At 35.3% G+C, this 12,281-nt stretch overlaps 1 protein-coding gene across 1 annotated transcript in view; it reads left to right on the top strand.

Moving 5' to 3' along the window:
* The window catches only part of ZNF804A (zinc finger protein 804A), a 334,333-nt gene extending 325,959 nt beyond the window's left edge, over window positions 1-8,374 (top strand). The window contains exons 3-4 of the mRNA XM_055571994.1: window positions 3,294-3,424; window positions 5,134-8,374. Of these exons, the coding sequence (XP_055427969.1) occupies window positions 3,294-3,424; window positions 5,134-8,374 (3,372 nt within the window). The remainder of the gene's footprint in view (window positions 1-3,293; window positions 3,425-5,133) is intronic.
* Window positions 8,375-12,281: the final 3,907 nt, after the last annotated feature.

Here is a 12,281-nt window from a genome sequence, read left to right as displayed (position 1 = left end):
GCTTTAGAAAAGCTTTGCTTTTTGTTAGAAGCATTATACATTTAACTTGCATATATATATATATATATATATATATATATATACACACACATATATAACATATATATCAAATTAACATTTATTCTAAAAATGTTATTAAAAATAGTCATCTATTTTTCTTAATTGTATCAGCTTCCTGAAGGATCTAGTAGGAAAAATTATGTCTGATTGCTAAAATATTGCTATATATAAATAGAACTTCTTAAAAACTTTGAATGTTAGTTGTTAGTTCTTTCATTGATATTGCAGCATTCTTGCTTTATTTCACGTGGCACTTTGATTTTTAAAATGTTTATTTTAGAGAATTTATCTTCAAATTCTCTCTTAGCATCCTCCTCCTAACCCAAACCCTCTCTTGATTGACTGTCTGTTTGTTAAAATGGCAGGTGTTATTTTTCAGTAAAGGTAATGCATATCCTTTAGGTCATTCAATTATGCACACCCAATAAATCACTAATTCTACTTTTTCTCTCCACTGCGACTCCTTTAGAAAAGGTTTTTAATGTTTTTAGCTGGTTCATTGTAAAATTCTTTTTATTGGTCACTTTGTCTTTAATTTTACTCCATGGCAAAATTTCATGCATAACGATGCCAAAAGAATCTTAATAAAATGAAAATTGTATCATGGCAAAACAAAATAAAAAGAAAATCGTATTGTGACATTGAATTTTTTAAACTCCCCTTAATGTTTTCTACAGTCACATTAAGTCATATGTTAGACAGGGTCCCCCAGGAAATGGTTGGACCTTATAATTCATTAAGTCTTGCTACTTCCACACATACACTCTGCTGTAGCCATGCTTCTTTAAATCATGCATTTTTTCAGAATCTGCATGCTCTTATTTCTGTGTTATACAAAACTGGTTTATTTGCCCTGAAATATCCTCCCACTTCCAACATTCAACCCTTCTTCTTCATGTTTTTACATCTTTAAAACCTAGATCAAGTGTGGCTTTTCTCAGGAGCCTAACTAGGGATTTCGGGTGCACCCCTGTACTGTCCTCATAGGTCACAAAAAGATTTCCTCAACCACTGATTGCCATTATCTTTTCCTGTGTGCCTTTTCTCCCTATTTTTGTGAAATGTATATAAATATACACTCACTTGTCCACACATACAGTCACAGACACACACACACACACACACACACACACACACACTAGATAAAGGTAAAAACACATCTTTTACCTTTTTAAAAATACCCTAGCCATTTAACAGAGTAACCATGGCTGGTGATCAATAAGTTGTTGAATGAATTTTGATATGACCTCAAGATTTTAGGAGACAGAGATAACCAAAACCATGAACATTTAAAATTTAGAATTAAAACTTTCTTGCCCTATTATACTTTAATTCTACATATTTTCAAAAACAATAAATGGTTGAATATGTGATATAAAATTGCAGCTACTTTTGTTATATCAATGCAATAATATATCAAAATTTTACTTTTATGAATGGCAACCCACTCCAGTACTCTTGCCTGGAAAATCCCATGGATGGAGGAACCTGGTAGGCTGCAGTCCATGGGGTCGCTAGGAGTCGAACACGACTGAGCGACTTCAATTTCACTTTTCACTTTCATGCATTGGAGAAGGAAATGGCAACCCACTCCAGTGTTCTTGCCTGGAGAACCCCAGGGACAGCAGAGCCTGGTGGGCTGCCGTCTATGGGGTCGCAGAGAGTCAGACATGACTGAAACAACTTAGCAGCAGCAGCAGCACAAGTTAGACATTTATGACATGGTCTTTATTTTATTTAAATTCAGCTCTAAATAAACTCCTTCACAAATATGTCAATGCAAATTGTCTCAAAAGTTTTTGTTCAATCACTTCATGGAAATGTGATTAGTATATGCTTTATTCTCTTAAATTCCTATTTTAAGACTCTGATATGTCATGACAGCATGACAAGAATTCCACAGGAAAATACAGTACTTAAAAAATTTTTTTTTTAAGTTTTTAATGGCTGTATACTGTTTCTGTGAAAAGACTATAGTGAAAATATTTGGGGCATGGGACCGCTTTGGTATCTCTTAAATCATGCCACATACATGGCTATTTATCAATTCTATTCAACTTGACATGTTATTTTTCTATCCTTCAATCACAAACCTCAACTCCTTTAATAAGGATGAAACATATGCTCAATGTAACAAGAATTTTCACAATAATACTGCTAATTTTCTTCCTAGATCTTGAATTATTTGAGAAATATACCTGATATTTGAGGGATGGGATTATTTTAAATCACATTATTAGTGGGAATTTGCCTTGTAGATTCATGTAAGACATTTACTCTTCTTAGAAAATATGAAAAAGATCAGATACCTTTCTAATGTAGAGCATATCAGCAGAAATAGAGATACAGACATAGAGAACAAATGTAAGACGCCAAGAAAGGAAGGAGGGGTGGGATGAATTGGGAGATTGGAATTGACATATATACATCGCTATGTATAAAATGATTACTAAAGAGAACCTTTCGTATAGCACAAGCTCTTTGGTGACCTAAATAGGAAGGAAATCCAAAAAAGAGGGGATATATGTATACAAATGGCTGATTAATTTTCCTGTACAGTAGAAAGTGACACGATAGTGTAAAGCAACTGTACTCTAAGACAAATTTTAAAATGATGGAATTTATTACACACAACTAAAATACACAAGCTAATTGGATTTGTTTTAAAAATTAGTTTATTTTTTTAAGACTCCAACAGTTTCCCAGATGGTGCTAGTGCTAAAGAACTTGCCTGCCAATGCAGGAGTCGTAAGAGATACAGGTTCAGTCCCTGAGTTGAGAAGATCCCCTGAAGGAAGACATGGCAACCCACTCCAGTATTCTTGCTTGGAGAAGACCGTGAACAGAGGAACCTGGGGGACTACAATCCATAGGGTGGCACAGAGTCGGACACGACTGAAACGACTTAGCACACATACACGCACAAGACTCCAACACTTCATCTGAATTAGGCAGAGAACCTTGGCAGGCAACAATCAATAAGCAAAGATAAAATTTCCAGTTTATTAAGGCATAGGCATACCTTTTAATACCATGTAATGATGTGTTTTGGCACTCTTTTTACAAGCCAAAAATGCAAGAACGTATTTTGTTAGAAGTAGATTGTCACAAATGCTGTACTTTCCTTAGATGAGATCAAAGATGATGCATTAGAAAATTTCAATAACAATAATAATGACTTTGACATTACTATAGACTCAAATGCTATTAATCATTTTCATATTTTTTAATAGAGGCTCAAAGAACTGAAACAAAGGGAATTTGCTCGAAATGTAGCATCTAAATCCAGGAAAGATGAAAGAAAACAGGAAAAGGCACTCCAACGCCTGCACAAGCTGGCCGAGCTAAGAAAGGAAACTGTATGGTGAGTGTGCAGTGAAATGTTTTCTTAAAACATGATGACAAAAAAAGGAAATGAATAAAGGGCACAAATCTATTTATTTCTGTACCCAGAATAAGACAATCACATTTTCATAACTTTCTGTGGCCTGTGAACAGTAAATTGAATTTGAGATTTAGGCAAACACCTTTTTAATGCACATTTCAACAAAAAACCAAATGGCTGCAATTTTAGTTTCTAAAAATTAATTTTACATTATTAATCAAGTTGTGTTAATAGAAAGCCATTCTATTTCTTATTGAAATTCAAAACATTTGATTAAAGAAGAGATGTAAGCACCATCTCATAGCCCTTGTTATAAGTAGAGTTCTAAGTGGAAGCTATTTTTTAATTGAAAATTTGGAGAACTTTTATTTGAAATGATCTTTAAGAATACATATGGAAGGAGAAAAAGAAATAGTGTTAGGGAATACTGACATATCAAAACATTGTTTGAGATGTCAGATTTTAAAAGTCAAAATAAAGTGTAAATATATCTGGAATCCTATAGTGAACTGTTAAAACCAAACAAAACTGCTATTCAATTATACCAACCAGGTATTTTTATTCTGTGCAGTAAAAAATGAAAAATTATACAAGTGCAAGTTTACATTTCAGACTATTATAGTACCTATGTAATTTAATGCCCTATAAGTATCCTTTGCAAATGTAAAGTATAATATTTTAAAAGAAATAGACTTGATAATAAGACATGTACAGAAGAAGCAAAACTTCTTATCTAAGTTACTTTTCTTAGCATACAGTACATATTTCACCTTACATACACACACACCATTTTTCCCAATAATTTGGTGCCTCTAATAAGATGCAAATTAAGAATTAGTGGTGTTTCTTACTGTCATACAAAACAGTGAACAAGTACATTGTATTAAAGTTTAAAGAAATAATTTTATTAAAAAATTTGAGACCATTTATTATCTCTCAGAAACTAACATTTTAGAAAATCAGGGGAAATTCTGCACAGCGTGATTCTTTTGGGGCAAAGATGATATTTAGTTAGTTCTTTGTTTATGTGCTGGACAGTATAGTTCTTTTTTATAAAAACTCACTATTTATGGTATCCTGTGATGCCAAATAAATAGAAACCACAACCTATATTTATTCTATATAATGTTATAATGGATAACTTCAGGATAATTTTTCAATATTAAGAATGGCAATTCCAAAAGACTTAAAGCTCTCATTGAGCATATCACAGAGTCTTGATAGACACTTAATGAGCATTGGTTGAATTGTTGAACTGAATTCCCAGTCCTGTTTACATCATGACAGAGTTTTTCTTTTAACTTTCTTCATATTCTCCATATAGGATCACTGATATTAAATATTTGTGAATTAAAAGTATTTTTTAAGAGAATTCTGTATCCCAAAATGTCACTGATGGGGGGAAAGAAACATTTTTATTCTGGAAACACTGGCCGAAAGTCTTTGACCATTGCTGTTAATAGCAGTAAAAGTAACTTCAAGAGGTCATCTCCAAGTGATCCCAAACAATATCCAATAACTAAATTAAATTGCGATACTATGGAAGTCAATTGCACTACATGAATGTAATTATCTTACAAAGATTTAAGAACTTGAAAGAAATCTTATGATGACATTTCTAAGATGTAAATACTTGTTTTTCCTCAAAAGTGTCTTATCTGAAAACATATTTTTGTTTCTTTCTGTAGCGCTCCTGGAAGTGGTCCTATGTTCAAGTCAACAACTGTTACTGTGAGAGAAAATTGTAATGAAATTTCCCAAAGAGCTGTTGTGGATTCAGTTAATAACCAGGAAGATTTTAAATGCACTTTGATTCATAGCCAAGAGAAGGCTAAAGATGTTACCACTCTTGCTGCAGATCCAGAAAGCACAAAGAGTTATATGGCCAAAAATAACCAACTTGAAGATCAAGCCCAGGGGATTCACAGACACAAAATTGGCTTTTCTTTTGCATTTCCAAAGAAAGCATCCGTGAAACTGGAGTCCTCAGCTGCAGCCTTCTCTGAATACAATGATGATGCCTCTGCGGAAAAAGGATTTAGCAGAAAAAGTAGATTTGTCCCGGGTGCTTGTCATCTTCAACTATCTTCACCAACAGATGAGTTTTTGAATTCCGTGGAGAAAGCAAACTCTTTTCATCCACCAGAGGGAATGTGCACTGACAAAGAAACTACTCAAACTCAAGAGATGAAAGAAGTTTCTAGTGAAAAAGATCCATTATTATTACCTCCATTTTGCCAGTTTCAGCTCCCTTCATCATCTGATGCAGATAATTGTCAAATTTCAGTCCCTTCAGCAGATCAGATTTCACCAGAAGATATTCTTATTAATGAAGACATACCTATAAATGGTAACATTTCTGAATTGCTAGGAAATAAATCCATAGTTCTTGATATGGCTAATGACAACATGTCTTTGCAGACTACCACCAAGGAAACTGTTAAGGACAATATGACATCCACAATTGAAGTTGAAAATAAAAATCACGGTCTGGACGTGTTGACCCCTGTAAATTCTGAAGAGGATAATATAACCTTACACACACAAAAAGATTTATATAAAAGACCATGTGAGCCATTTATACCCGTACTTAACAAAGATGGATCCACAGTTCTTCAGTGGCCATCAGAAATGCTGACATATACCACCACTCAACCATCAATTTCCTATAGCTGTAATCCTCTCTGTTTTGACTTCAAGTCCACTAAATTAAACAACAAGCTAGATAAAAATAAGCTGCCCTTAAGTGATCTTTCTTCTCAGCAGAAGGGAGAAGAAATTTACAAGAACCCAGTTTTGGACTGCAAGGATACATCTATGGCAGGACTCACTGATTATGAAATTGGAGGTAGCAGAAATGAACATACCCAAGTCACTTCTCATCTGACTGATGATACTGTCTCCAATAGCTGTGATTCTGGAAAAAATGAGAGTATGGGTCAGAGGTATAAAAATATTTCCTGTAGGATCAGAAAAACAAAAAAATATACTTTTACTAAAAATCAGATAAAGCCAGATGCTATAGATGGGAAATACAACAAAATAAGATTGAAAAATACTCATGAACGTTGGTTCCATAAAAGTAGAAGAAAGAAAAAAAGAAAGTTATGTCACCATAATTATGGAGAGAAAACCAAAGAATCAGAAACGCGCTTAAAAATGGAAACAGAAAACAGTTACACTGATACAACTAGGAAAAATCTACTGGAAACAATTTCAGAAAAACAGTATTCAGCTGCAGAGCAACTATTGGACTCACAGCAATTACCTGATAAAAGGCCCAAATCTACATCCATATACTTAAGTGAAAATGAAGAAATGTGTAAAACCTGGAACACTGAATACAATAATAATACTATTATCAGTTCTAAAAACTACTACAAAAACAGCTCAGTTGTCTTAAATGGACAATCCAATTCTACAATGATACATTCTGCAAAACATAATTTAACATACTCCAGAACATACTGTAGTTGGAAAGCTAAAATGTCCAGCTGTGGTCATGATCACAGATGCCTAGTTCTTCAGAATGAAATGAAATGCATGAGTCAGAGCCAGGCTGTTAAAAGAGGTTATAATTCTCTCATTAATGAATCAGAAAGATGCCATCGAAAGCGTAGACAACATTCATATTCTTATTCTTCAGACGAAAGTTTAAATCGACAGAATTATCTACCAGAAGAATTCTTGACGTCACGTCGTGCTTCTGCTCCTTGCAAACCTAAGAGGAAACAGAGGAGAAAAAGAAATCGATTCCACATGGGTTTTGAAGCTCTGGAACTCAAAGAGAAAACAGATTATCCCAAGAAAGGCAATTCTTCCTTACATCACCAGGATAAAATAGTAAGTGAAGATGGAAAAGAGGAAGTAAAACCACAGGAAACTGCAGATGTCAAAAGGAACTCAGAACAACTAGACCAAGTAGAAAATAAACTGGCTGTGCCTACCAGCAGCCCTCTTCCTTCTGAAGCCAATGATGAAACTCAGCAGGTTGTAATGGAGACCACTTCTGGTGAACTGTCAGAGATTTCCAGTGAACCCACCACATCAACCTATACAGTTAGTGCCCCAGCAAAAGGAGGAATAGACAGTACCTTGCTTGAACACGAAGAAAGAAGTGAGGATACAAATGTCAATGAAAAGCAAATTCCTTTCAAGGTGCCTAATATTGAAAGGAACTTTAGACAGTCACAACCTAAATCGTTCCTTTGTCATTATGAACTGGCTGAAGCCCTTCCACAAGGCAAGATGAATGAGGCATCAACGGAGTGGCTGTGTTTTAATTCAGGAATCCTTAACGCACAACCACCATTGCCATTCAAAGAAGCACATGTCAGTGGCCATACCTTTGTAACAACAGAGCAGATCCTGGCTCCATTAGCTTTACCAGAACAGGCATTATTGATTCCGATAGAAAACCATGACAAGTTCAAAAACCTACCATGTGAAGTATACCAGCACATCCTACCGCCAAACATGCTGGCCAACAAGGTCAAGTTCACTTTTCCTCCAGCCGCCCTCGCACCCCCCAGCACACCTCTGCAGCCTTTGCCTTTGCAGCAGCCCCTGTGTTCTACCTCTGTCTCTACTATCCACCACACTGTTTTACAACAGCATGCGGCAGCGGCTGCAGCGGCAGCGGCAGCGGCAGCTGCAGGAACCTTTAAAGTGCTTCAACCACGCCAACAGTTTCTGTCCCACGTCCCAGCTCTCACCAGAACATCATTACCTCAGATCTCAGTAGGACCAGTAGGACCGAGGCTTTGTCCTGGGAGTCAGCCAGCTTTTGTTGCTCCTCCTCAGGTGCCAATCATCCCAGCTTCCGTCCTTCATCCTAGCCATCTGGCTTTCCCACCTTTGCCCCATGCCCTCTTCCCTTCGCTGCTCTCTCCCCACCCTACCGTCATCCCACTGCAGCCCCTATTCTAGTCATCACCATGAGAGGGAAAGAAAATATCCATGTGAAAACTACTGCCATATGTGTTAATGCTCATTAAGTGGATAATAGCCTATTTAAATGGTGGAAATAAACTAGCTAAAATATGGCTTCATTGATATGAAATCACTTACTATAAGTGTAATGATGCAAATAAATTCTTAAGCTTCTGATATATAATATTATTAAGGCACTGAATAGTTTGAAAATCAATATAATCTATGCTGTATATCAAAATGATGTCTTAAGAGTATGTATAATGTATATAAAATATATTTATAGTACTGTAATTTATGTTGTAAAGTATGCCCTTCATTTTTTTTAATCTTTGTGTATTTGCACCTATTTAATGTTTAGACAAAGCTGATGGCACTATGTTTTGTACCATGTTCCTTGAAACTGTAAATTCAGTGAAAAATATCTCTTGCAATAAATTTTTGTTAAATATTTAAGTAAATCAAAACCTTGTTTTTAGTTGATTTTCACTGGGGATTGTATAGTAACAATAGGTTTTGAATTTATATTGTTTCCTCTGTTTATTGACATCTCTGAACCTTAGAGGTTCAGCAAAGAATCTTTGCCATTCTATCGGTACTTATACTAAAATACTGTCTTTCAGAATAAGTATAACAAGTCTATTTACTTTTCTGTTTTTCATACTGTTGCATATACTCAGAGTTTACTATATTTCATGAACGCTTGATCTAAATAATGAGCCATGGAAATTCTTGTTAAAGTAATGTTAGTATTTGGTGGAGTGGAAGCAAATAACTACAATATGCAAAGTATTTAGTATTCTTCCCGGGACTATAAAACAGTACTAGTAGATAAGACATAGCAAGTAACCAATATAAGTTCTTATGACATTTTTGTATGTCAAAAATTACCAAATGTATTGTGTTTTTAATTATTGCAGGAAATACACATATATAAGAATGTTGGCATGGATTAAGGAATAAGTTTAATTAACCACTAACCATTATATAACACCTTGCGAAGAATGGCATAAACACAGCCTGGACATATTCTTAGCTGAGAATCTTGAAGTGGGAAAAGAGTAAATAAATAGCTCTTCCTTCTGCAAATCTTTCTAGTAGACATGTTTCTATCATATTTCCAAATCACCAAGGAACAATTAGAAAGTCTTCACATTACCCTTCCAGATTCTGTTCTATTTTTAATGACCTCTGCATTTTCATTCACTCAAATGCTGCTTCTATGTGTACTCAAGAATATAATTATTTAATAGAAAAATAGAGACTATCACACTTCCCATGACAGTTTTCTAACACGTACCTGCCCCAGTGCATGCCACTTGTTAAGACAAAGTCTACATGCCTGATAGAGAAAATTCAACTCACTAAGTGCAAACAATGAAGGATTATGGTAGCCTAGCAATGAATCCAAGGAAAAGAGAGGCCAAACGAGTCCATCTAAAGAGAGAGCAACTTTTAAGTGATCCTGCACTGAAGAAATGCTATTTCATAAGTTTGCTGTAAGAAGTGGGTTACCCTAAAAATATTTAGTGCAAGCATATATTCCCAGAGCAGAATAATATACTGAATTCTACTTTAACAGGAGAAATAAGAGAGAAAAAAATCTGTTGTCTACTTCCTTTATTATGTGCAATAATAATCATTGATTTAAAGGTTTTGCTGCAAAATGCTTGTGTAAGATTGTGTGATTGACAAATAAGAATGAAAAATAATGAGAAGAAATTTTATTTCAAACACTCTAAGATAACATGTTCTAAAAATGATAATTAAAATTGGAATGGGTGTTTTTTCCCCAAGCAAAATATTTGAAACTATATTTGAAGATAATATATTAAGAGATGGGAACATCTACTGAGGAATGCTGACCCAGTTTGTCTTTAATAACAGAGCAGAATTGTTGCTTCTGCTGTTTAAAATCAAACCAAGTGTTTCACTTCAAAATATGCAGATTTCCCCCTTCTTTCTGTCATCTTTTGACAACCATCCCACACATTCACCTCCTACCCTTTGTTCTTATTCTTTAGTTCTTTTTCCCCCTGATCTTTTCCTTCTTTATGTCACTATATAAATCATTTGTATTTATCATGTGTGGGTATCCTCTGCTTCTTTCTCCATTATCACCCTTTTAGTTGGTCTTCAATTCTGTTGCTCACTTACATTTATTTTTGTTAAATAACACATTTAGGTAGTCTAACTTTAGTTGTAGCAGAATATATCTGTTCAGTTACTATACAATAGATATTTCTAGAAAGTTTGATGAGGAATGTTCTCACTTAAGACTAATTGAAACTCACCTTGGTAGACAAACTGATTTGTTTTCATGGATACCAGTGACTGAACAACAAAAGAATGTTAGTTGAGTATGTTAAAGCCATTCTTACTGCTAAGAATCCATTTAGATACTTGATATCTTTGATAAGATATTGCTTATATAGTCTGGGCATCTGTTATACTCTCAGGACTCAAAACGAACCTATGATGACACACCTGTTCATCTATTCTGATAACACCAACTCCAAAATAAAGGTAATTATAAGCTGACTGAAGATCAGCCATGAGCAGAGCAATTACACAGGTTTGTCAGAGTGGACGTATTAAGCAATGAGGCCATGAGAGGATTATCAGTCAAGCACATATTAGTGGTGGCAGGAGTCAGGCCAGTATAGCAGCATTATTCTGGGAGTAGCTTTGGGCACTGTCTGATGGCTTGTCCATAAATCCTGGAGCTAAAATCCCAGTCCCATCCAGGTATAAATTACTTTACATTCTATCTAATTAGGAAATTTTATTCTAACAGCATCTCTTTTCATTTCATGCAAACATTTTATCCAAAGATGAAATGTTTTCATTTCACGCAAGGAACATTTCATGCAAAGATGGGTACAATTAAGGACAAAAATTGTATGGACCTAAAAGAAGCAGAAGATATTAAGAAGAGGTGGCAAGAATACACAGAAGAACTATACAAAAAAAGATATTCATGACCCAGATAACCATAATTATGTGTTCACTCACCTAGAGCAAGACATCCTGGAATGAGAAGGCAACTGGGCCTTAGGAAGCATCACTATGAACAAAGCTAGTGAGGGTAATGGAATTCCAGTTGAGGTATTTCAAATCCCAAAGGATGATGCTGTGAAAGTGCTGCACTCAATGTGCCAGCAAATTTGGAAAACTCAGCAGGGGCCAAAGACTGGAAAAGGTCAGTTTTTATTCCAATCACAAAGAAAGGCAATGCCAAAGAGTGTTCAAACTACCATAAAATTGCACTCATCTCACACGCTGGCAAAGTAATACTCAAAACTCTCCAAGCCAAGCTTAAATAGTACATGAACCATGAACTTCTACATGTTCAAGCTGGAATTAGAAATGGCAGAGAAACCAGAGATCAAATTGCCAACATCCTTTGGATCATCAAAAAAGCACAAGAGTTCCAGAAAACCATCTACTTCTCCTTTATTGACTACACCAAAGGCTTTGACTGTGTGGATCACAACGAACTATAGAAAATTCTTAAACTGATGGGAATACCAAACCACCTGACCTGTCTCTTCAGAAATCTGTATGCAGGTCAAGAAGTAACAGTTAGAACTGGACATGGAACAACAGACCAGTTCCAAATTGGGAAAGGAGTTCATCAAGGCTATATATTGTCACCCTGTTTATTTAGCTTATATGCAGAGTACATCATGCAAAATGGTAGGCTGGATGAAGCACAAGCTGGAATCAAGATTGCTGGGAGAAATATCAATAACCTCAGATATGCAGATGACACCACCCTTATAGCAGAAAGCGAAGAAGAGCTAGAGAGACTCTTGATGCAAGTGAAAGAGGAGAGTAAAAAACTTGGATTAAAACTCAATAGTCAGAAAACTAAGATCATGGCATCTGGTCCCATCACTTC

Source organism: Bubalus kerabau, chromosome 3, assembly GCF_029407905.1.
Source record: "Bubalus kerabau isolate K-KA32 ecotype Philippines breed swamp buffalo chromosome 3, PCC_UOA_SB_1v2, whole genome shotgun sequence".
NCBI classification, from domain to species: Eukaryota; Metazoa; Chordata; class Mammalia; order Artiodactyla; family Bovidae; genus Bubalus; species Bubalus kerabau.
This window is presented reverse-complemented; position numbering and strand designations above follow the sequence as displayed.